Raw genomic sequence first — 23196 nt, forward strand, 5'->3', positions numbered from 1 at the left:
AACTGTTGAGTTACTCTTTAAGGAAGTATGGCGGTGTGGTGTAAATACTGTAGTGCAAAGAGGATTTGACTTAACCCCAGTTCAAATCACAATCTCTGAAGCTGTATTCTGAGAATAGTTGGTTTGTCATCGGCTTTTAGGATGATAGATTTACTAGCAGACCAAACATGGACCAGTGAGGTAAACCATGTACTTTTAGATAGCCAGCCAAATACTGGATGAACAAAAAATGAAATGAAAAAACAAAAAACAAATTTAAAAAAACAAACCTGACCAAAAGCTGGAAAGCACCTCTGGCCTAACATTCATTTGGCCCCAGGAAAACTGGATGGTCAATTGCAATATTGGCAGCTGCCAATTCATTGCTAACATACCCTTAAACCCCCCCCCCCCCCCCCCCCCCCATGTTATTTCACAAACCCCTCCCCCATCCCCGTATGATATGCAAACTCTAACATTCATTACAGATGTACTAACTGTTACATCTACGCCCTGTCGGATAGTGAGGTGTAACAGTCGGGAAGGAAACAAAATGGTAAGGCAGCAAAAGTGTAGCTATACTAAACACACTGAGTATTACTCAAAGAAGAAGAGGTATAATGCCCACAGCAGAGGCACATTATTATATAACAGAAATCTACGTAAACTCCTGAAGATCATCCATTACATAGCATTGCTCACTACAATCTCCAATCCCCAATACCAGTGATTCATACATTAAGCAAGCGTCCTGAGTGCAATAGTACAGCAGTATTCCTGAGTGTTACACCAAATAAAAACCAAATAAAAAAAAAAGACTTCAGCAACATTCTTCATGAGTATTTTTAACCTGAGGTAGTTCCAAAAGCAGCTTCAACAGGTGGAAGGGGATTGAGTCTCCCTCCACTCCATCAAAGCAGTTTGATTGGCCTCTGTGCTTCCCCAGAGTCGGATCCTGTGTTTAATCAGAGGTCTCGGTAGGTGGTGCCTGCTGGCTGTGCTCCTCCTCGTCTCCTTTGGAGGAGAACAGTTTTCCCTGAGAACCCGGTGAAGACTGTTGTGCTTTGATTGGGCAGCTGGCAACCATGTGGTCAATGCTTTGGCAGAAGTGGCACTTCTTTGGCTGGGGAGGTAACTTACACTCTTTGGCATGGTGGTCTAAGCCTCCACAGTTGTAGCATCTGAAAGAATAGAAAGACGTCTATTGAACCTGCAGTGGTCTCAAGAAAACAAGCAGGAAACACAAGTATATCTCTGTATTTGGATATGATATAGCTTCCATATCCAGAAGAGATGAAGCAACCTATTATGTGGTATTATTGTATTATTGTATCACAATGTTGTGATACAATAATACTCTGCTTGTGATTAAACATCTGAAAACAACATTTTAAGGTCAGATAATGTTCCAGCTTGATATCAAACTCTATACCAACCAAAAAGTAGTAACTAATGTGACAACTAAGAGACATTTTTGCATGTTGAGGTTTTAAAGCTGCAGCAAGTTACAACGTAAAGCCCTCAACTTAAAGCTTTTAAGTTACCACTAGATGGCAACATGTCACCTAAAATGAATGAGTTTGCATTTGGTCATACTTTAAGTCTTTAGGGAAACAGTAGAAGGAAATGTTTTTAAAAGTTTTCTATTTGACCAAAAATACCATTAAATTTCAGTAGCGTCTGTTTTGATTAGGAGGGTTTTTAGAAGACATAAATTGGGTGGCAAACCTGGTATTTTTATGCGGACCTTGTTACCATGGATCTTTAAGTTTTGTGAACCGCTTGAGATGCTTTTGTATCAAAGGTAGGACCATAAGGTGCCCACTGTCCACCGTTTGTAATCTATAGCATGGCCACGCGTACAGGGGCAGAAGACAGATGGGTTGTGGGCGTGGGGCGGTCAGTATGTGGCTCTGTGGACCCTCTGCTACCTTTGTAGCACCAGATAAGGTTGGATAAGGGCGGCTGCCAAAGGGTCAGTGTGGCTTTGTAGCTGTGGTCGTTGGGGGTGGTGTCAAGGTCTATACCATCACATCACAGAAGCTCCCTACATCAGCATCCATCAGAAGGCAAGTGGAAGGAAGGGGAAGTGGTCCCTTTGTCTAAAAAAGCTGCAGTAATGACCTCTGAACTCTGACCCCCAACCCCTCCCCAATCCCATCCCAGCCCCCCAGCTCTCTTGCTTTTACTCATACACCGTTGCCATGACAACAGTGACCCTTCACCCCCTTGGCAGGGCTCTTACATCTGTTATCAATTAAATGGACAGGAGGGCTTTTTCCCCTTGTTTCAGTCATATAAATATATAGATGTATATGTACAAATACCCTCAAAAAGGTGCCGTGTTTTACCCCGGTGAAGCGAAAATTGATATAATTATCTCCATATAGGTAATAAATATGATCAATTATTCACACGCATACATCCATGAAACCCAATCCAGTGTTGCATAATGAAATACACTGAAGGGGAATGATATCTTTGGATCAGCACAGTCTAGGGAGAAGTATTGAACACAGCAGCCCTCCCAGGACTCTTTGAGGCAGTAATGATCTGTTTTCACACTCACTACTCTCTGGCTGTAATCACAACTGACAGAGGGGGTAAAGTTGATACACCTCTAACCCTGCATTAAATGAATATTCAAAGACTATCCCGAGTATCAAGGCCCCCTTAGTTCTTTTTTCTTCTGCTGGGAGGGGTATTGTTGCCTTTGCCTTTTGATCTTTTTCCCCCTTCTGAACAGAAGCTGATGTTTTCTCCGTTTATAACATATTAATCATTAGTACTGACATATTAAATTTATCACTTTTTAAATTTCTTTTAGAAACGCCTTTAAAAAAAATCGACATATTTTATTTTGATAACATCAAACTAGCACCTTGATTTTTAAAACAGGATTTTAAAGTTATTTTGAAGTCAACGCTTTTATCAAATGAGGTTGGTAGAGGAGGTTTTGGAGGAGATGGAGAGTGGGTCGGTTTGAATTCACCAGGGGCCAGCAGATTTAAACAGTTATTGATCCAGGTCACACGTCAAGCCTGCTGATGTGACCCTTACTAGGGCTAGATGTGGGGGTTGGGGTCAAGGGAGAGGAAGCAAAATAGGGAGAAACTACAACATCATTGTGTATCTACTTCAAACTCAACAAAAAAAGTGCAGGATTTTTTTTTAAATTAATTAATTTATTTTTTGCTGTTGTTAAAGAAGTAAAAAGTAAAACTGAAATATTTTATTCCTGTGTTACTGTGTAAAGTTTATGAGTGTTGAAGTTTTACTGCTAATTTTAATTAGCTTTAGAGCTATTTTTATTGGGTTAGTGATGTTTTTTCTGCTGTTATTAGTACAGTTTGCATATAGTGTACCATAGAAGTATTTCACAAATTTTATTTTTTAATCTGACACCAAGATGCTTCAAATAATTGAACATGGAACTGAAAGAAATTAAAGATATTTCTCTTGTCGTGTCCCAGTTCATCCATGCGTACCTGTCCCCCTTTGAACGCCGCTTTTGGACCTTCTTGCCTTTGGGTCTCCGCTCACTGCCCACGCAGTGGATGCCACCTGGTCCGGTCACTCTCTGTGACTCCAGACCTTTGGATGACTTTTTGAAGGTAAACTCGACCGCCTCGCCCTCCTTCAGGCTGCGGAAGCCTTCCATGTGCAACTTACTCTGAAAAGGGAACATAGGGAGATTTTCCATCATGAGCGTAACTGTTTCATGAATTTGAGTTTTCTGGCCATTCAAGTGTATAAAGCATTTGCAACATGGGAGAGTGCTGATTGATAAACGATGTGTTTCTCCATCACATGTAGATATCTTGTATGATATATAGAGTGATAATTGGATGTTTTACAACTCCTAATATCACACCAAATCACCTCCACGTTGAGCCTGTGGAGACTTTGACCCTTGAGATCAACCCCCACTCATTCCTCACGGTGTGATATCATCAGAGGCCAACTGCGCTTATCAGGCATTTAGTATTTTAAGGTGATTGCCAGGCCTCACCTGATGATGAGCAAACAAGCACCAAAGCTTGCTGTTCCCACTCTACTCAGCAGTATGCACACACCGATTTGCAATTCAAAGCACTGTTTCCCTAACGCTGCATTGTCTATTTGGTGTTGTCTGAGTAGTAAACCTGGTGGGGATAACCTTCAACCCATCCCCCCCTTTAAAAGAAATTCCAAACTGCTGCCCCCACCCTGATCCCTCTTCCCACCCACATCACAAAGCTCTTCTAACACACTGACCACCACCACTAACCCTAAACTGCAGGATGCAGGGGTTGGTGTTCGAGTTGGGGGTGGGGTGAAGCTTCTCTGTGAGGTTGGGGGTCAGGGTGACATTCCATGAATAGTTGCTTGGCAGAAAGAGGTGGAAGATAAAAGTTTCGGGAATGCAAAAATGATTGATAGCTCTCTTTCATATCGGTACTTGGATATAATGATGATTTTGATCTTACGAGTTCTTGGCTTAATCAGTCATTTTATCCACTGTATTTTAACTGATACTGCCTTCACCTGAAGTGACCTTTGAATAGGATCATCTTCTAGATACTAGTGTCCTTATAGAAACATTTTGGACTCCCAAAGAAAGGAAAGAGATGAAGGAAAGGGGAAGGTGTGGTGCAGTTTTGAGGATAAATCCCATAGACTGGCTAACACAACATGGGAAACCCCTCTCTAAAATTCCCGTAGTGCGATTATATGATTAAATAGTCACTCATACCACAGACTGCTGGCAAAGGAAAACCGATCCATTAATTATGGGGTTGTTTTGATAGGCATTAATCCCATTTTCTTTTATTTTTTTTTTTTTGGAGTGAGTTATCATCCATCTATTACGTGCGACCATCGGTCTGCATTCTTTCTTTGCCCAAACCACAGGGAATCATATTCCACGACAGGTTATAATTTAAAAGGAGACAAGTAGTTAATCTCCAAAACGCAGATTTATATTAAACAACAATTAGGACACACCAGTGGTTAAAACTGAGGTTTAAATCGTTACAAACACAGGCGGGGGTCCAAGTGAGCCAACTAGCAACACCCCCATCAGTGAGAAACAAAACAAACAAAAGTGATGTGTTCTAATCCTCCAACACTGAGTCACAGCTGAGCATCTGCTGCAACGTCCTGAGCAGCGAGGAAACATGATTGGTGAGCCATGACAATTGAGTGGCATTGCGTGGACGTCCATAGAGCCCCAGTCCCATCAGGCCTCTCTGTGCTGCTTACTGTTAACCATTTCCTCTTCAACGTGTGACCTTCCTTACCCCAGTAACGGACCCTCAACACACCAGGTTAGTCTCACATGCAGGTACAGAATCAGGATGGGGCCATTTAAAAGTGAAGGACCTGTAAACAGAAGATGACTGGAAGCCAACTGAGTCAGAGAAAGACATCAGAGCAGTGAGGGACTATAAAGGGACTACCGCTGAGACAAACAGGGGCTCGGTCACGGCCACAGGGTGCTTCATTCGAATGCATGGCCCCATTGTTCACCTGCACAAAGGCCAGAGGACCCTGGGAGTTAATTTTCCTTGACACACGGCCACTAATTTTAGGACTGAGGCCTTTTCTTTTGCAATAACCCCTGTACATTAATCACTGATGTGTCCAGGTTTTCTAAAAGACAGTAAGAGAAATAACTGGCTAAAATGACACCAGTGATATTATAGTAATGCAAATGGAAGCTCAAACTAAAAGACAAACATGTGGCCATTTGTAAAAAGCATTCAGTTCAATAACTCTGAACAGTGATTTTAATGTTTTTAAGTAGCATATGACCGTTTGTATGAATCTATACTGATGGCACCTGCGCTGGTTCTAATTTCATTTGAGTCCCTGCGACTGCTGGAGCACTAATCTACATTTCTGCCAACTGAACTGATGTTTTTGGTTTGCAATATGAGTAATCAAATACCAGCTTCCTGTGTATAGTCAAAAAACATATCAGAGCTGTTCCACAGAACAATTAAATGTTTCTATATGCATCATCATCAGTAGGCAACAGGAAGACAGAAACGAGCAAGACCTGCTTGAGAGGACATGCAAACTTATTATAATGAAATGTGGATGGCAGACCTGTGTTATAGCTGTGTATATTATGTAGGTGCTTTTATTTATTATGCATTATTTAATCTTAGCATAAGTCTAAATGATGCAAAAAGCAGATCAAAACTAAGTGTTACAATGTAGGAACACATCTTCCCATGATGCTTTGAGAACAATTTTGAGAAATTTACCAGGGTGTTCGTTAAATTGGTGTGTTACACTGACTTACAGATCTAGTGTACCTCTGCCACACACACAGAGGGGGTTGAGCAGACAGCAAAGAGCCTTTAATCACTTTATGGTGAGAACTTTGAGGTGAATGGGCAGCTAGTGAGAATGCCTCTCATTCACATGCGAAACCTTTATCTTATCAGATAGAAATGGAGAAGCTCACTGAGATGAAAAAGGAGGAGAAGGGACCTCCCCACACCCACACACAAACAAAAACTCAAACACTTAACTTTAAGGTGAATAAAAGTGTTGGAATGAGCCTTCAAGCTCTACTTTAAAACTAAAAGTAGGAACAGCAGCACCAGGTGGGGGGGGGGAAAAGTGTGTGAGGTGACTGTGTTGTATTTAGCCACCTCAAGTTTGACTGTTTAAAATGTGTTTAATCTGAAAAGCAGTGATCAGGATCAGTAACCCTTTTTAGATACCACCCCAATAGGTTGCTCAAATGATGTGTTAAAGAATTCTGTTCGCAGGTGGAAAATAAATGGTTAAAAAAATCTAAACAAACACCCACACACAAAAACAATGCACACTGATTGTTCACGTCTCCAGATGGAGATCAATTAAACGTTTCCTCCTCCTTAATGGCTCAGTTTTCATGCAGCTCAGGAGGCTTATGGATGTAAGCCTGTTAAAAGTGCGCTGGCTTCAATGAACAACAAAAACCGCACATTCATCTCTCCATCACATTGTGTCAGCGTCCTGAAAACCACGAGGGAGGCCCGCTGCTCCCCTCTGGCTGCAACACGTGTTCCCCTAAAGGAGAAACACCCACCGCGCAGCAAAAGCATCAATTTAACAGTTAGACGTTTCCGGCGTTGTAGCAATTTTTTATCTTTAAATGTCTTTCAGTGCCCTCCCTGTTGAAGGACTGGATTTCTGATTAACCTCGCTTTCTTTAAGTTTTTGTTTGTTGTAATGTTTTAACTTGTGCCCACAATCCTTTGCTGCTGGGACTAGGTCTAAAAGCACAGAAAGTGAAGACTGGAAGAAGATAAGATTGATCTCTGATCTCCTGGTGTGGAGAGATTTTACTTGCTTAGATGGAAAACATATTTTTACCTTTACATTTTAGATATCTTTATTGGGATGCAAAGGAGCTGGTCCACACACCGCCACCACCAGTGCTGCGTTTCACATAATAAACAAACACCACGTCGGAGCAAAAGCAGATCATACCTGATGGACGAACACATCCACCGGCTCGTCCAGCGGCTCTCCCTCCCGGCTGGTCATGGACAGGAACCCGAAACCCATGCGGACGTTGAACCATTTACACACACCGACCCCGTGGAAAGACTCTGAATTCTCCTCGGGACTCGGTCCTTCATCCTCCTCGGTTTTACACACTCCTACGATGAAACAATTTAGCAATTACTACAGAAAAGCTTTAAACCTGCGAAGGTGACGATGCTTAAAAACGCAAAAGGTTTTTTTTGAAATTGAAAGGTTTTAAAAAACGGAAATGCAAAATTTCCTTTAGGCTAGGCTACCCAATCAATAATTAATACGAATCAATACAATGAACAAGATTAGGCTGTATTTCTCGCAAAATTTGAAATAAATTATAGCCAACTTTTTAAGGGGAATAAACATGCGACTTTTTTCAGCGAATGCACAACGAACTGGTGCATTAGCGCAAAAAGGAAACAAAAATATTCTCCCTTCCCGTAAGATGCACAAAATTTTAAAGACAATGCAAAGCACTGATAGACACACGGACTGCACATTTTAACGTTCAAGTGTGTGAACAATGCGTTAAAACGTTCGGCTGCAATCGAGCACACAGTCCACAGGTACAACGACTCAATTAACTTGCAAAAACTAGTAAATGTAACTCAAAATGTAGCTCAAGTTACCCAACCTCGGAGCTGCTTCTTAGAAACGGAACCCATGTCTTCAGTTCTGCCTTGAGTCAAAATCAGCACCCAAGCTACAGTATCCAGTGTACAAGCCCTCAAACTGGGTAATCCTCGCAGATTGCCACTTTCATGCAAAATGCTGTGAAACGCAGAAGCTGCGCAGCGAGAGGGAAAGCGTGAGAGGGAGGTAAACAAAAGGGGGCTGGCAACCTATCCCCCTTAAACAATGAGGGGTGGGGGGTCACCGGGAGAAATTTCTTTTTCTGTGAAGACCCCGACCCCCCTTCGCTAAACAAAAAAAAAAACATCTTAGACAATACATCGAATTCCTGCCCCACCAGAAAGCGCTCTAACCGTTCCCAGAGATAACTCCCTAAAACCTGCCAGCATACCTTCTGCCATGTTCGGGAGCTATGGTTTAATCTCAGTGTCCACTGCTGCCGTTTCTCCCCTTTCTTTGGACGCCTTTTAGCGCTCCTGCAGTGGCCAGCTCTGTTGGTCAATACAAATGACCATTTCCCACCCAACAAAACCCCCAAACACTCGGTCACGTCCACGTGATTCACAATTACAGTCCCCAGGGATACACCGCATATTGCGTGATGGACGAGCCCAAACATGGGAAGTGGCCAATCACTATAATACGCATAATATTCTTATACCACCTTTGTTGTTGTGATTGACCACTACTTCTGTAACCAGTGTAACATCCTTATATTGCAACCTAAGCATCTGTTCTAGTAGTGAGTTTACACTTACTGTAAATTTATCTGTAATGTATTTTATAGGCAGGGTGAGGCATTTATCTGCCTAAAATGCAACTTTTATTTAAATAAAACCGGATACTAGAACAAACATTTTCGTGTAAGACTTGAAGCTTTTAAGCATTTCATTTAAATATAAATAGTGAGGTGAAGCTGCATGTAATAGATGAAAAGGCCAGAATTAAATGGTGTATAACACTCTACTTGAAGCAATTAGTTTGAGATGTTCTTTTAAAAAATAATAATAATGGATTTGAATATCTACATTTTATATCTATGTCATATTACTTCTCACGTGTGTTGGTTTCCTTATAATCAGAGATTCCTGTAACTGCTCTCCTAGGAGGGTTTAATGGTAATCCAGATGAAATTGTGAGTGGGGGACGGTTTTTTTCCACATGCAGCAGAGGAGGAAGAGCTCAAAGGAGTCAAACAAGCAAGATGAAGGCGTGAAGAAGAAAACGGGAGAGAGAGAGAACAACAACAACTCGGATTTAACAAAAGCATGCAAAGCAGTTTATGCAAAAAAGAATGAAAAAAAGAAGGCGACCTCACGAAAATAAAACGAAATCATGGCTCAATAGTGATCGATCACATCACGTTAAGTGTGTTGTTGAATTGCGTCCTTGTGAAATGAGTGATGCTTTAAAGACAGGAGGGGGGATAAGCAAATTTATCTCAGCCTAAATTAAAAAAACAAAATAAAATAAAAAAGATTGAAAAGGTGCTATTAACGTATTACTGGTGATGTTTATGTGTTGTTACATTTATAAAGGTTTTGGAAATGACAGATAAGATTGCAGAAAAGGGAAAAAATACGCAAAGTTCGTTTACATGTATTATACTGTTGTCTATAAAACACGGACACATGGATGTATTTGAAATTGTAATTCGTTTGCTTTATGCTACACCAACAAATATAAAAGATAGGGTTTTGCATTTGCTAATTTATTTGTGTGTTTGCTAAATAAAAACGATTTATTACTGTCACTGATTTGGCCTAAATTGGTAATACTAAATAATATTGAATATACCCGTTTTCTGTTGTATTTTACTTACTTATTTGTTGAAATGGAAATATGTGATTGATGACTGAGAGGAGGCTGTGGCTCCCAGTTTATCACAATTACCACAACGACCTCTTGTGGACCCACAAAACGCGTGTTTGTGGCCCCAGGATAATATATTTTAATTTAATATGGAAGCTGCACTTCATGCTCAAAGAAAGAAAGAGAAGAAAATTATTAATCAGTGGTTACGTTTATTTTATTTTATTTATTTTTTATTTTTTTTTAATCAACAGTATTTTAGTATTTATTTTAGTTTTTACTTTTAGTTTTGTAATTTCGTTTGAAAAATGTGTTTTTAGTGGTATAAGTCGAAGGCACGAGTTGTATGTTTTTGCATAATTTACTAACTAGTTCACTAACTGACTACATTTATCTTTACAGAGGTTTGGCTAATGATCACAGAGGCCGTGAATATTTTTATTGCCACTTCATGTTGGAGTTCTTGTGCAAAGAAAACAATCTAATAAAGTGTCAGGACGTCAGAACTTCCAATAGTGGGGTGAGAGAGCCGTAAGTGCTACCTAATAGCATGACCGAAAGACACTGCTTTTGGACAATATAGCTGAATGCCAAAAGCCTAACAGAGCGCAAAGATACCTTGTTCTGACGACAGGAGGCGCTTTATTATATTTGCGACAAGGTTTATTTACAATCCCCCCCCCCCCCCCCCCCCAAAAAAAAAGAAGCTCTACACAACAACAACAACAGCTAATACTGTTATACTACTTACATTATTAATTTAAAAAATGGAAAACAAGCCACATTTATGTAATGAGTTCCCTATCCGTCTTTTACAAGCACATCAAAACATACTTTTTTGCTATTTCTCGTCTGCCAAAAACGGATTTCCGGTATTTGCCAGAAAATGACTGCGGGAATTCAAACTGTTATTAACAACGTGTTAGTCTATAATTTGTCCAAAAAAAAGAAAGTCCAACATATCTCTCGTGAATGATAGCAAGTCTTTTTGAGGTAGGAAGAACATTCCTATCACAAGGTAAAAGCCATGAATCTTTTTGACTGTTTTATCCTTTATTTATCCTGTAAAAAGAAAATAAAGAAAGAGTGAAAGACTAATCTCACTGGAATTACAGATGTCTTTTTCTTGAGAGATCAGTCCTTCATAAATCCTATTTACGACAGTCTATTTGTCAATATAAATAAAGGTATTCGATATAACAACAACAACAAACAAACATAAGAAATCACTTTTTAGCACAACACAAAGTGTTCTATAAAATGACCGCTAGATGTCAGTATAAGTCTCAGTACAAAGTGCCGACTAAAATAAATAAAAATCTAATAACCTACCTTAGGTTTAACTGTGAAAACAACTTTATGAGAAAATAGTAGTTAATGTCACCTTTAAGAGATGAGTCATAGTCTTGTGGCCTCAGACCTGTTGATAAGAACAGTAGGCTACATAACGGGTATAACCATGTTGCTTTTTAGTCTTTTCTTTTTGAGTAAACTTTAGAAACGGTGAACGAGAAGGGTCCCGCCTCTTTGGCATCCATAAGGAAACACCAGCCAACCAAGCACGGAGGCTTTAAAGCCTCTCCGGGCATGACCAACAGAGAGCATCACCCCTGCGTTTAGACACCGTTTTTTGTCGGAAGTCAGGTGGATGGAGCAGCTGATGGGCGGGGGCGGTCCACGGGAGCGGTGAAGCGTCTTAGTGAGTGACAGCGTGGAAAAGAAATATGAGAGGAGAGTCTTAAGTTAGGAATAACTGGCCTGTGGCATTTAAAACAAAAAAATTGTAGCTCGGGCTTATCTTAGAGGTATAGATCCGCGTTGCAGTGATAAAAAAAAAAATCCGCAGCTCATCGAAATGCGGAACAGAAGAAAGTTAAAAAATTCCTTAATCAACTACGTAGGGTAGTCCTCCCTGGTTTGAGTGCAATCATGTAGACTCGTCTTTTAGCCGATGCGACGAGAAACACTTCGGAGAGTAGTTCGTAGTTTGTGGTGAACTCCATCTGGCCGCAGAAGCAGGACGCAGGTTTAATTTGCGCTCTTGGTTCCGTCCGTGCCGTATGCAGCTCCTGCCACTCTAGCCAACCATGGCACGACTGAGGAGGAAAGCGTGCATAGCTCTGTTTCTTTTCACGCTGTTCATCTTTGGGACCATGATGGGACTGAGGACCCTGAAGCCCAGTGACGGTTTCTCGGACTTGGCTCCGGGCTTGGAGCTCCTGCCGATGATCGGAGGAAAGATGGACCGGCGCTCAGTGTCCCGTGATGGGACCGCTTCCCCGGGTCAAGCCCGTCCGCCTGGCAGCAACGCCAAAGCCGTGTTGTCTAACACCGGCCCCGAGGGGACCATATTTTATGATGTTCATATTTTCTACTATATGTGGTACGGCAACCCACATATGGACGGTAAATACATTCACTGGGATCACATCCTAGTCCCGCACTGGGACCCTAAGATCGCATCCAGCTACCCGAGAGGGAAACACATGCCGCCCGAGGATATCGGCTCCAGTTTCTACCCCGAACTCAATTCGTACAGCTCGCGGGATCCGGATGTGTTGGAGTCCCACATGGAGCAGATCGGAGCATCCGCAGCAGGTACTGTAAAAAATGCAAACCGGCACCCTGAAATTCTTAGAGAGACGCACAAAAAAGAGCTGAGTGTTGTTATTTGTGCACAGCAGCTTTACAGAAATGTGGCTTCTGTAAGCACAAAGCTGCCTCCCTTTAGCTGAAGGGGCTCGACACATTTTTCAGCACCACACATATACTGGACAGCTCCCCACATGCTTGGTTCCCATATATCTGCTGCTGCGCTTTCATCCTTCATTGAGGTGTACATCAGAAGCAAACTAATGTTTTTAAAGATGTTTAGCTATCTATATTAAAACTGAACCTTATACTACTTTAGTATTAAAGCATCACCAAGCCCCAAAGTATCTCTGCAAGTACCTTTATCTCTTTTAAATGTCATGAACTGATAATAGTTGTGTTGCAGTCTCATCAAAGACTTGTATGGCTCCCTTAAATTCAGTACAAGTTTGTTCCCTGGTGTCAAGTAACAGCGCAGTGTGTCAGCCATCAGCAGCCAACACATGATAGGCCCTGATGTGTCTGTCCTGCGGTGCAGTAGGTTACTGTACACCGGCTTGAGTGATGAGAAGGTCATCTAACCCTGAAACCTGGGAATCATGGGAGGTCCAGCTCAAAGTTGCTTAATTAAAACCTTCCATTTAATGAGAGACCTCATACTCAACTGTAAATAGATCTGCTTGACTTGGTGACTGATTTCCTGCCACTGAAATGAATAGCAGTAGCCGTCTTCTTGATACACAAAGACATGTTTGGCTATTGTAATCTAATAGTCTCCACAGCTCCACAGCAAGTGGACATGAGTTTAATAAATTAGTTGTGAGTGCATATACAGTGTGCCAGTTCCTACCTCTTGCCAGGCACCGCTGTGGCTGATAGAAAACCATTTTTCAGCCAGCGTGAGTTTATGAATTTATGAGCTGTCACACACTCAAACTGTTGCCACTAAAACAAGGCATAATAAATAGTCCTAAGATGACAAGTACATATTCATTTAAAAAATTGACTGTCCTCCATAGATCAGCAGATGTACTGTATTGCTGTGAACCACAAAGAGACACTAAAGGATGATCGCAGAGAAAGCAACATTACTCCAAGACAACAATAACTGCACATAAACACAGTTAGCTTGAAATCGATGCATCATTTCAGCAATCCATACAATAATATTGTTAGAGCTTCATATACATTTTGTTTGTATGTTCCCATCAGAAGGTGATGGTGCTCTGAGGTGTTAATTCGTATCTTTGATCAAGTGCTTATCTCCCTCCAGGTGTTCTGGTCCTGTCCTGGTATCCTCCTGGAGTAGCTGATGACAATGGGGAACCTGCTGAGGATTTGGTACCAGCTGTACTGGATGCAGCATATAGACACAACCTCAAGGTAAGCAGTGTCAGCACATTTTACGTGTGTGTGTGTGTGTGTGTGTGCATGTGTGCGTGTGTGTGTGTGCGTGTGTGTGTGAGAGAGAGATGTTTCTTAGATGAATCATCTATTTTAAACATTAACTTTTTTTCTCTTTCCTCTTCATTGACCTTCATTGAAACTCTAAAAGACAGACCAATAAAAAGGAAATCAGATAGCACACTATATAACAATACTGCCAAAGTATAACTAAAGTAAGCTCAGATCATATAGAAATACAACAGAGTTTACAGTAGCTTTGAACTCTGTTAGAGAAATTAGATTTTGTGAAATTCATTTTAACTTTAGGACTATAACTTCCTGGAAAACAAACCAGTGACTCTGTCATTTCTGTCACTCAGCAGCTATTCTGCATGTCCTTTAAGAAATACAGGAGATGCATCTCTAGAGATTTGTGTTTAGGTAAAGACTATAACAAAAAGAATATATATATATGGCTATACTGCCTCTCAAAAGGAAAGCATAGTGTCAATTTAGTACTACTACACAACAGTAGCTACTGCCCAACACGCATGGATACTGTGCTGATGGATTAATGTACAGCAAATCACCACGATATAGAATCTAGGCCAGATGGCAGCAGCTAGGCTTCTCCTAATTCCTAACAGCTGTAACAGTGTCCAAAGTATTGTTTATTTTGCTATTTTTATTTTGAACTGTTGCAAGAGCCAAAGTTGAGGCTCAAATGTGAAAAAAATTGGAATTTCTGTCCACTACCCTTTCTAAAACCTCAGTGACACGGGACCAAAAGAAGGATTACTGGTCTTTCACGGAGGCATATGAAGAGCTTAACACTGCATAGGATAGTAATCTCGAACCAGTGTTATATGTGGAATTTGTGGGTGCTAAGGCCTTCTCAACTTGCTGTGCTGCATCCTGTAAAGCTGCTCACTGCTACTCAGGATTTGACTCGGAATACTTGCGGCTGCAGTGACTTCGTCTCTAGCATTAAAGCATAAAATGTGTCAAAGAGCTGCTGCTGTTGCCGCTGGATTAGTTGTTGAATGAACTCTTGAACACATTAGTGGGGTGGAGAGCCGTGGGAGGCGGTGCAGAATGTGGGTAAAACCACATGACCAATTGCCAATTAGGTTGGAAAATGACAGCGGACATAGCTGAGTCTGTGTTGGTGCCCCTGCTGCACTGTATTGAAGGCTTATTAAAGCCAGTGTTTGCTTGTAATCAGATATGATTCGTGTCAGATGCTTACCAAATACGAATGGAGGGATTGGGCGAAGAAAGACAATGAAGGGGAACAAGAGTGAGGTGCTAGCAGTACGGGATTTTCAGCAGCACTGTGGATCGGAACAAGGAACTAGAAATAAATTAAGAAAGTTCTCAGGTCTGTATGCTCTAATGTGAAGAATAAAAATGACTTAAGGGCCAAGATCTGAGGACTTTTCCCATGTTAAAGCAGGTGCCATTAATAATACACCACTGCATTTGTACATCTAATTCATTAATTTAATCATCTTAATAATTACCGAACATTTTCTAATATCAGCTTCTAAATATGACATTTTGTTGCTCTTTTTTAATATATGTAATTTATAATCGAATATTTTTATAATTGAAAAATTTTATAGTTTAAAAATGACAAATATGTACACACGTAATAATATTTCCGTGAGCCTCTTGAAGTATATTTACCTTTTAATGCACAAGACCAAAAATCATTATTCACAAGTTGTATTTACAATTTGCAAAAGTTATCACCGAGGTTAATTACAAATCAGTATTGCAACACAAGTCATTATCATGCTGGTGTTTGTATTCTGTTGTGCAGATAACATAATTTGATTTCAGCAGAGATGCGGCCACAAACTGGCCTCATTCTCACTATAAACAACTCCGATGAGAGGCAGAAGAGTTGTCGGGCTAGCCTGTCAGATTTAATATCATACTGGGGAGTTTTTTCTGTTTGGTTGAAGGCAACGAAATAATGCATCTCTACAAGGGCAAGACAAGAATGCAGGGATTAGACATGCATGGCTGAGTTGATGAGGTTTTACACATAATGCTGTCAGTAGAGAAGCTAATAGACAGAATTTAATGCCACGCTTTATTGTCATCATCCACCCAGCAAGCATGGCATTTTCATAAAAGCACGTGAGGAAAAACAGATTGTGACACGTTTTCTTCAAACTGCATATTGGAGTATCTTACTGAAATAAGAACGAGCTGCTTATCCTTGTGTTTAATGAAAACGCGCAGAAGGTCACAATCAGAGCAGTCTCCAGAAAGCGCTGGAATGAAATTATTCAGAGTTGAGTGGAGTCTTTCCAAGCATCCTCTTCCAATTCTCTTTGTTTTTCTTGAACTGTTATGTCTGCACAGAGCTACATTTATCTTTGGATTGCATCCTCTTGCATAATGTTTAGCAAAATGCTGACAAGGTAAAGAACTTTGGCTCTGATAATTTGGAACTCTGATGAAAAACAACCTTAAATCATTTCTGTGCTCTTTTCCACTGAAAGGCGGGACAAAAGGTGGGAGGGAAGCCCAAGTGAGGAGGATGGATGGTCCCACAGAGGGCAGTGGCAGCAGCCAAAAATGTATCAGATCAGGATTCAAGAAGCTCACATAAAGTGGCTGCTTGCTTATCTGAGAAATGCATGAGCGAATTAGCAGTTTTGTTTTGAGTCCTCACCACCTTGGATAGTCTACTGTATGATATCAGAAAAATACATTCATAAAAAAAGACAAAAAAAATATCACAAAGGGAGGAACCTCCAGGAGTAATGAGCTATCAGTATTTATGATGCGTACCTTAGTTTCCAGCTTTGTCCTTTCTTGACCTGAGCTGTCTTGCATGTTGCAGCAGCAATCCTCCAAACTGAGGAGGAGTCTGGCACTCGTAACTGATGAATATGAAATTAACTTTCCAAGATTTTCATGGACAGACTAACCCATTAGGGGACACTTACTCATAACCTTTAAGTATTCAATAGCAAAGAATAAACAAAAAAGAAAATGTAAAATCAGAGAAGCTGGAACCATTTTTGCCTGAAAAATAATATGACACATACATTTTAAAATTAAGAAATTATTGGAAAAAACATGCTTTTTTTAATCAAAGAAGTGTTTGCATTCAGACATTTAAACATGCAGTAAAATTATCAATAAAAATAAAAAAACAAGGAAAATGCTACAAATGACCAGTGACATGATCTGTCTCCATGACAGCAGGATGTAATGCTGAGCTGACAACGCATTTATATGAACCCAAAGCGATAGATGGAGGTTTAGATAAGAGGAATACAGTGAATTGCATACAGCTTTTGACCTAATTGAACATGTACAAGTTAGACTGAAGGTGAATGGAAACTGGAGACGAGCAAGCTCACTAAAAACAAATCCAGCTTCCATCCTGGTAGCGATCCCACGCCACATTGCTAAAAACACACTGACCCCTCTTCGGGTAATGCTGCAAAAGAAAGCAATGTACTTTTTATTATATAAGTTGAATAGCATCTCAGTAACACCCACACACGGCTCATGTTGGAGAGCACATCACATGAGCCTCCACAGCAGTGCTGCTGCTTGACCTCAGCTCGAAGTGGAGCTGAAATAGTCCTTTTGCCCAGGGCAGGGTGGGGGCGGCTTGGTGGGGACAGGGTAGGGGGGTTATTGGAAACTGGAGGTAGGAGAAAAAGAGCAGAGGGGATATGTGCATCATGGGTCCCATGACTCAGTTTGAGCCTGTGAACAATCTGCACCCTGAGGGGGTGCAAAAGTTCTATCTCCTAAGTAGGCCATGAAGCTACACAGGGGAATATGGCCCATGGGTGCCCTATGATGGCATCAGCCACACTTCCTTATTTCCCGATGCACTCAGTAGCTACATTTTTTCGTACATGAAACCTGTACAACCTCGGTGTATATCCACCGACTTCATTCACTGTAGAATGAAAGTGATATTAAATTGATCTAACTGTCAGAAAAGGTCTGAATCTATATTTTTGTGTTGGTGCATATCCTTCCCTTTGCGCTTTCTGCATGACATGCCACTAAATTCACTCTGCTCAGCACAAATCACACCGGGGCTGTTCCAGACTGCACTGTCAATGTTTATGAGGTATTAAAATGCGTTGACTATGTCTCATTTACTTCTAAATTACCAAAAATGTAATCAGCCAGCGCGTTGGGGAAAATGAGTTTTCTAGTAGCCTGTACTCTGATGTAGTATCTATTTTCCTCTGTTATAATCATGTTATAATCATGCAGCTTCACGAGCTGTAATATCTCATAGATTTTTTTGTGGCTTTATCTTACTGTACTATCTTATTGTCTCCATCATTTTCTCTCACTGTTACTGCCAGAGAGTTAGCTTCATAAATATTGATTTTAGAATATGATTTACTCATATGCCCAAGACCTTCCTTCCTCAATCTCTTTTCAAATTACTCTTTTGCAAAACAAAGTGCCTCTTACACTGTTAAAATTGACATTTTTTTGTACATAAAAGCACTTAGTATCATTATTAGTAGCAGAAGTGATCCAGTTATTTGGATCCATCCTGACCGTCCAGGACACATATCCATTAATTCGTTAATACGCTACACTTAACTCCATAACGACAATATGGATCTTACAGAAAAACTACAAAATACATCTATTTCCAATAACAAGTAGGTGAAATGCCATTCTATAGTTTAGTGGAGCTTTGCAAGCATTGGATTTTTAACAAAGATAAGACTTGGATCATGTAAAGTGGGCTAAGGCATCTTTGTTTAGCTTACTCAATGGCAGCCTACATCCCTTTAGATGCTTCCATCATCTCAAAAAGGACATTTTCCTTTCACATTGTTCCTCTCAAGTGTCCAGTGCTGGAAAAGTGGTGTTTCTCTTTGATCATGCATTATTCAAAGTCACTGAATTCTCCAGGTGCACCTTAAAATATTCAACTTAAGCACTTTTTGTGTACATGTCACTTCATATCCCTTGTTCCTCTGCTGCGTTTGTTCATGAACTGTAAACGGCCATTTCTAACAGACGCATTAACTGTGAGTGTTACAATAGTCTCCAGAGGCAGACCACTCAGGCTGAAAAACAATTATAGTGTAGCACATTTTGTCGTGAACACGGAGCAGTGAGGAAACATGGTGCTTTGATGTCCGTGTAAGTGGGTAACATTTGTGTTGGTGAGCCTTCTTAGTGTTATAGCCTTATTAAAGGGTTTTTAGAAAACCGCAGTGAGTCTGTAATAAGGTACAAGGGTAAAGGCACCAGACTCCTGATGCCATGCATTGCTTTGGGGCTGCACAAGGTCAAAATGGTGCATGACTAACATGTTTTGCTGAATTATAACCGTGAAACTCATTTTCCTGAAAAGGGGCTCAGAGGTCTGATGAGCTGTGATACCATCTGACTACAAAAACAGGGGTTGGTAATTGCGGTGTGACCAACATTGTTGCATCCGTGCCCAATCAAATTGTGATCTCTTTGTTTTTAATATGGTTACTTCAAAGATAGGGACCAGGTCTGAGACCGCTCAGTCACCATCTTCAAACCCATGTTGGTGCATCAAAACAGTGATAAAACGGGGATAAAACAGCAACAATCTCATTGAGATAATAATGTGATTAATGATGATAAAGCTCAAATCTTTTGTCTGCTGCAAATATGTTGCTATCCACACTTGACCTGTAGTGGTGTACTGGAACCAGACATGGAATCCATGCATTAAATGCAACACTGTCAGCCACAGACTGGGTCAGACTGAAATGTGGAAAATGTATTGCTTATACAGTTATAAGCAAACTGGCACCGCTAGTTCTTTTCAATAACAACAAGCATTTTACCAAGATCATCAGATTATCATACCCTGATGAAGATAAGAGAATGAATGGATTCATGGATGGATGGATGGAAAAATAAGAAGCAAGTAACACAATAATACAGTGTAAGTTCAGGTTTTATGCATGTTTCTCTCTGAAAACACTTAATGGTTCGTCTCTCCAACTACTTTGAACTAGATAGCAAAAAAAAAAAAAAAAATCAATCCAATCATTCGCCAACCACCTTTCCCTGGTTGCATGGAGGTTGTGGTCCTATTTTTCCTCTTGTGTGACTGAGGCCTTATTGAATTATTTTTGTCTTAGAAACATGTCAGACTTTGATTGATTACAAGCCAGGAGAAGTTACTGTCACTCTTGTCAACTTTCTATGAGGAATCTCCCCCTGGGAACGCCTGACTTTTAGTCAATACTTCTCGAGGTCATCTGTAAATGCTGACCTTGAATGATACATAAATTAATAATGTAGTTATATAATGAATGAAAATGAACATGCATATTGCTTTATCATCTCCCAGGTTGCATTCCACATCCAACCATACAGAGGACGAAACGATCAGAGTGTGCATGACAACATCAAGTACATCATTGACAGGTGGGTGCATGTCTGGCTGTGCTTCATCGCTGAGTCAACTCAAATAGAAAGCCATTAAGATTGCATGCATAGCAAGAAAAACAGCAGTTACGACACTGAAATACTTTTAGGGTGCATTTCAGCTTATATAAAGCCAGTTTCATGACTTATGGATGAGTTCTTCAAGCAAAAGCCATTTTAACTTTTAACTTTAACATGTGGGGTTGCTCTGAAAAAGAGGACCTTTCAGAGATTTACTCAGAAGTCCCAAACCTTGAAAAGATATTCAGTTTAAGTAAGAAATGGTATACAATATTTTATTCTTTGTCTCAGTGGTAGGGTTTATTGTTGTGTTGTTAAATGTTCTGTATTATATTCTTTTTAAGGTATGGCGACCACGGAGCGTTCTACAAGTTCACTACCAGCACAGGGAAGAGTCTTCCTCTGTTTTACATTTATGACTCCTACCTAACTCCACCCGAGTCCTGGTCTGAGTTTTTGACACCGACTGGCTCCCACAGCGTGCGTGGGTCAGCTTACGACTCCGTCTTTATAGCCCTGATTGTGGAGGAGCGTCATAAGCACGACATCCTGGCAGGCGGCTTCGATGGCATGTACACTTACTTTGCCTCCAACGGCTTCTCCTTTGGCTCTTCTCACCAGAACTGGAAAGCCATCAAAGCTTTCTGCGATGGGAACAACCTCCTTTTTATCCCCAGCGTGGGGCCTGGTTACATTGACACCAGCATTCGGCCATGGAACAACCACAACACACGCAACAGGGTGAACGGACGTTACTACGAGACAGCCCTGCAGGCGGCACTCAACGTGCGCCCAGAGATTGTCACCATAACATCTTTTAATGAATGGCACGAGGGGACGCAGATAGAAAGGGCTGTGCCTAAAAAAACTGTGACACGGGTTTACTTGGACTATCAGCCACATGGGCCTGATCACTACCTGGAGCTGACCCGCCGCTGGGCCGAGCAGTTCAATAAAGAAAAGGAGCAGTGGCTCATGTGAGCTTTCATCAAACTGACTTGAAACGGCACGCTGTAGTGGAAGTGTGTGCACACATGAAAGAGGAGGCAAGAGAGCGATTGATTGATATAGTTTTGAGTGCAGAAGGACATGCTGTTACCTTTTTTTAAACATGCTGGATGCGAGAGGTCCTATAGATGTGTGTGCAAATTCAAAGATAGGATACAAAGCGTATCAAAAACCCAGACTTGTAAAATGCTCTGTGGGTCTGTCTCTAATCTCTAATCTCCCCCACACAATTGGTACATTGAAATGTCTGCCCGATAATTTATTGTATTTCTAAATACAGTAAGCCACCATCTCATGCCCCTTTATATGGTGAAATAGTAGAATTGAAGACACTGTAGTTTTCATTTATCCATAACATACAATTTGACCCTTTACCCAGGTTCAGAGAGCTTTTTAAAATGGGGATGATGTGGTGTTTTACAACTTGTCACTGTCACACAACATCATAATTTGTAAAGGTAAATTTGGAACATTATAGCATGTTAGCTCAACTTGTAAAAACACAGAACATGACAGTTTCTCACAGCAGATCCCCTGCATCCATTTCACTCGATCTCTAACATCTTCCTCTGTCACGCCAACCATCTGCACGTCCTCCTGCCTGAAAGCATCAATCTTCAGCATCCTTCGTCCAGCACATCCACCATCGCCTCTCTAACCTTGCCTCCAAACTGAGAGTCACCCTGATATCCTCATTTCCAATCCTGTCCATTCTGCCAGTAAAATCTTAACATCTTTTACTCCACCTCCAGCGTGACAACTTGCCCTTTCGTTATTGCCGCTGTCTCTAAACCATATATCACAACAGGTCTCACTACCATCTCATAAACTCTTTTACTCTTGCCATCCTTCACCAACAAACTAACTTACCAAGAATACTCATTTCTGATCTACCCAAATAAAATTGGGTAATTTCAACCGCTCCTTTATTTCCTGAGGCCTCTGACACAGATTTTACTCTAGGTACTATTGACACAACCCTCCCATTCATCAGCACAAGCTTGTGAGTCCCCGAGGCTGGGATTGTGTCTCCTCTTTGTCTCAAGCTGGGGATCTTTCCCATATAACGTGTCAAGTACTACACCACAGACCCGATATCTACTCAAATACAATTGGAGATTGAGTAATTCCTATATGAAAAGACTTCACTGTAAGCATATGGGACTCTGCTTTTTTTTCTCCACTGAAGCAAGAAGTCAGGACATGAAAGTCTATGGCTCAAAGTGATTGAACGCATTAATGAATATAAACCTGCCCACTGACTGGGGCACCCTCTGTATAGACTTGATTAAGATTCTGATAGCTTTTAAAATGAAAGGTTTCGCAGAGACAGGCGTTTTTGAGAATAAAAGTGCGTTCTCTGAATGATCCGAAGTTGATTTCCCTGTCCAGGTTGCCAGTAAGTGGTTTCTGCTCCTTTTTAAACACTTAACATTGCTCTATTGATTTCACCCTCCATTAAGAAGCTGTTTTGAGTGAAAATCCAGACACCAGTGGATAAAGACAGAAATAAATCTCAGATAGCTTCTTGTGCATGGAGAAAACTGTGAGACTGGGAAAAAAATATGTAATTTTATTGTGGATTTGCCAATGTTGTACCATCTGTTAATCAAGGTCCAATCAGACACTGAAGATTTAATCATGTACTCCAATTATTAACATTCAAATGAGAGGAATTCTACAAATTATATCCATGTGCCAACCGAAACAACCCAAATGTGCCAGTATTAGTAGTCTACACTGTAAAACAGGATTTACTGCAAGTGTTGATGCTAACAATTGAAGTGCAATCTTCACGCTGCCAGAAAA

The 23196-nt window shown here is 40.8% G+C and overlaps 2 protein-coding genes across 2 annotated transcripts; one reads left to right on the forward strand and one right to left on the reverse strand.

Annotated features, from left to right (window-relative positions):
* Window positions 1-497: 497 nt before the first annotated feature.
* Window positions 498-8862, reverse strand: lin28aa (lin-28 homolog Aa). Its single transcript, XM_026184602.1, has 4 exons — window positions 8528-8862; window positions 7453-7625; window positions 3468-3652; window positions 498-1160 (listed from the first exon to the last, which is right to left on the reverse strand). The coding sequence occupies exons 1-4, from the start codon at window positions 8535-8537 to the stop codon at window positions 941-943; spliced, it is 588 nt and encodes a 195-aa protein (XP_026040387.1). The 5' UTR covers window positions 8538-8862; the 3' UTR covers window positions 498-940.
* Window positions 8863-11101: 2239 nt separating this feature from the next.
* LOC113032477 (glycoprotein endo-alpha-1,2-mannosidase-like protein) lies at window positions 11102-22875 on the forward strand. The gene is made up of 4 exons (XM_026185417.1): window positions 11102-12546; window positions 13814-13923; window positions 20282-20358; window positions 20724-22875. Exons 1-4 carry the CDS (start codon window positions 12036-12038, stop codon window positions 21358-21360), a joined length of 1335 nt encoding a protein of 444 aa, XP_026041202.1. The 5' UTR covers window positions 11102-12035; the 3' UTR covers window positions 21361-22875.
* Window positions 22876-23196: the final 321 nt, after the last annotated feature.

This window comes from Astatotilapia calliptera, chromosome 11 (genome assembly GCF_900246225.1).
Source record: "Astatotilapia calliptera chromosome 11, fAstCal1.2, whole genome shotgun sequence".
Classification (NCBI taxonomy): domain Eukaryota; kingdom Metazoa; phylum Chordata; class Actinopteri; order Cichliformes; family Cichlidae; genus Astatotilapia; species Astatotilapia calliptera.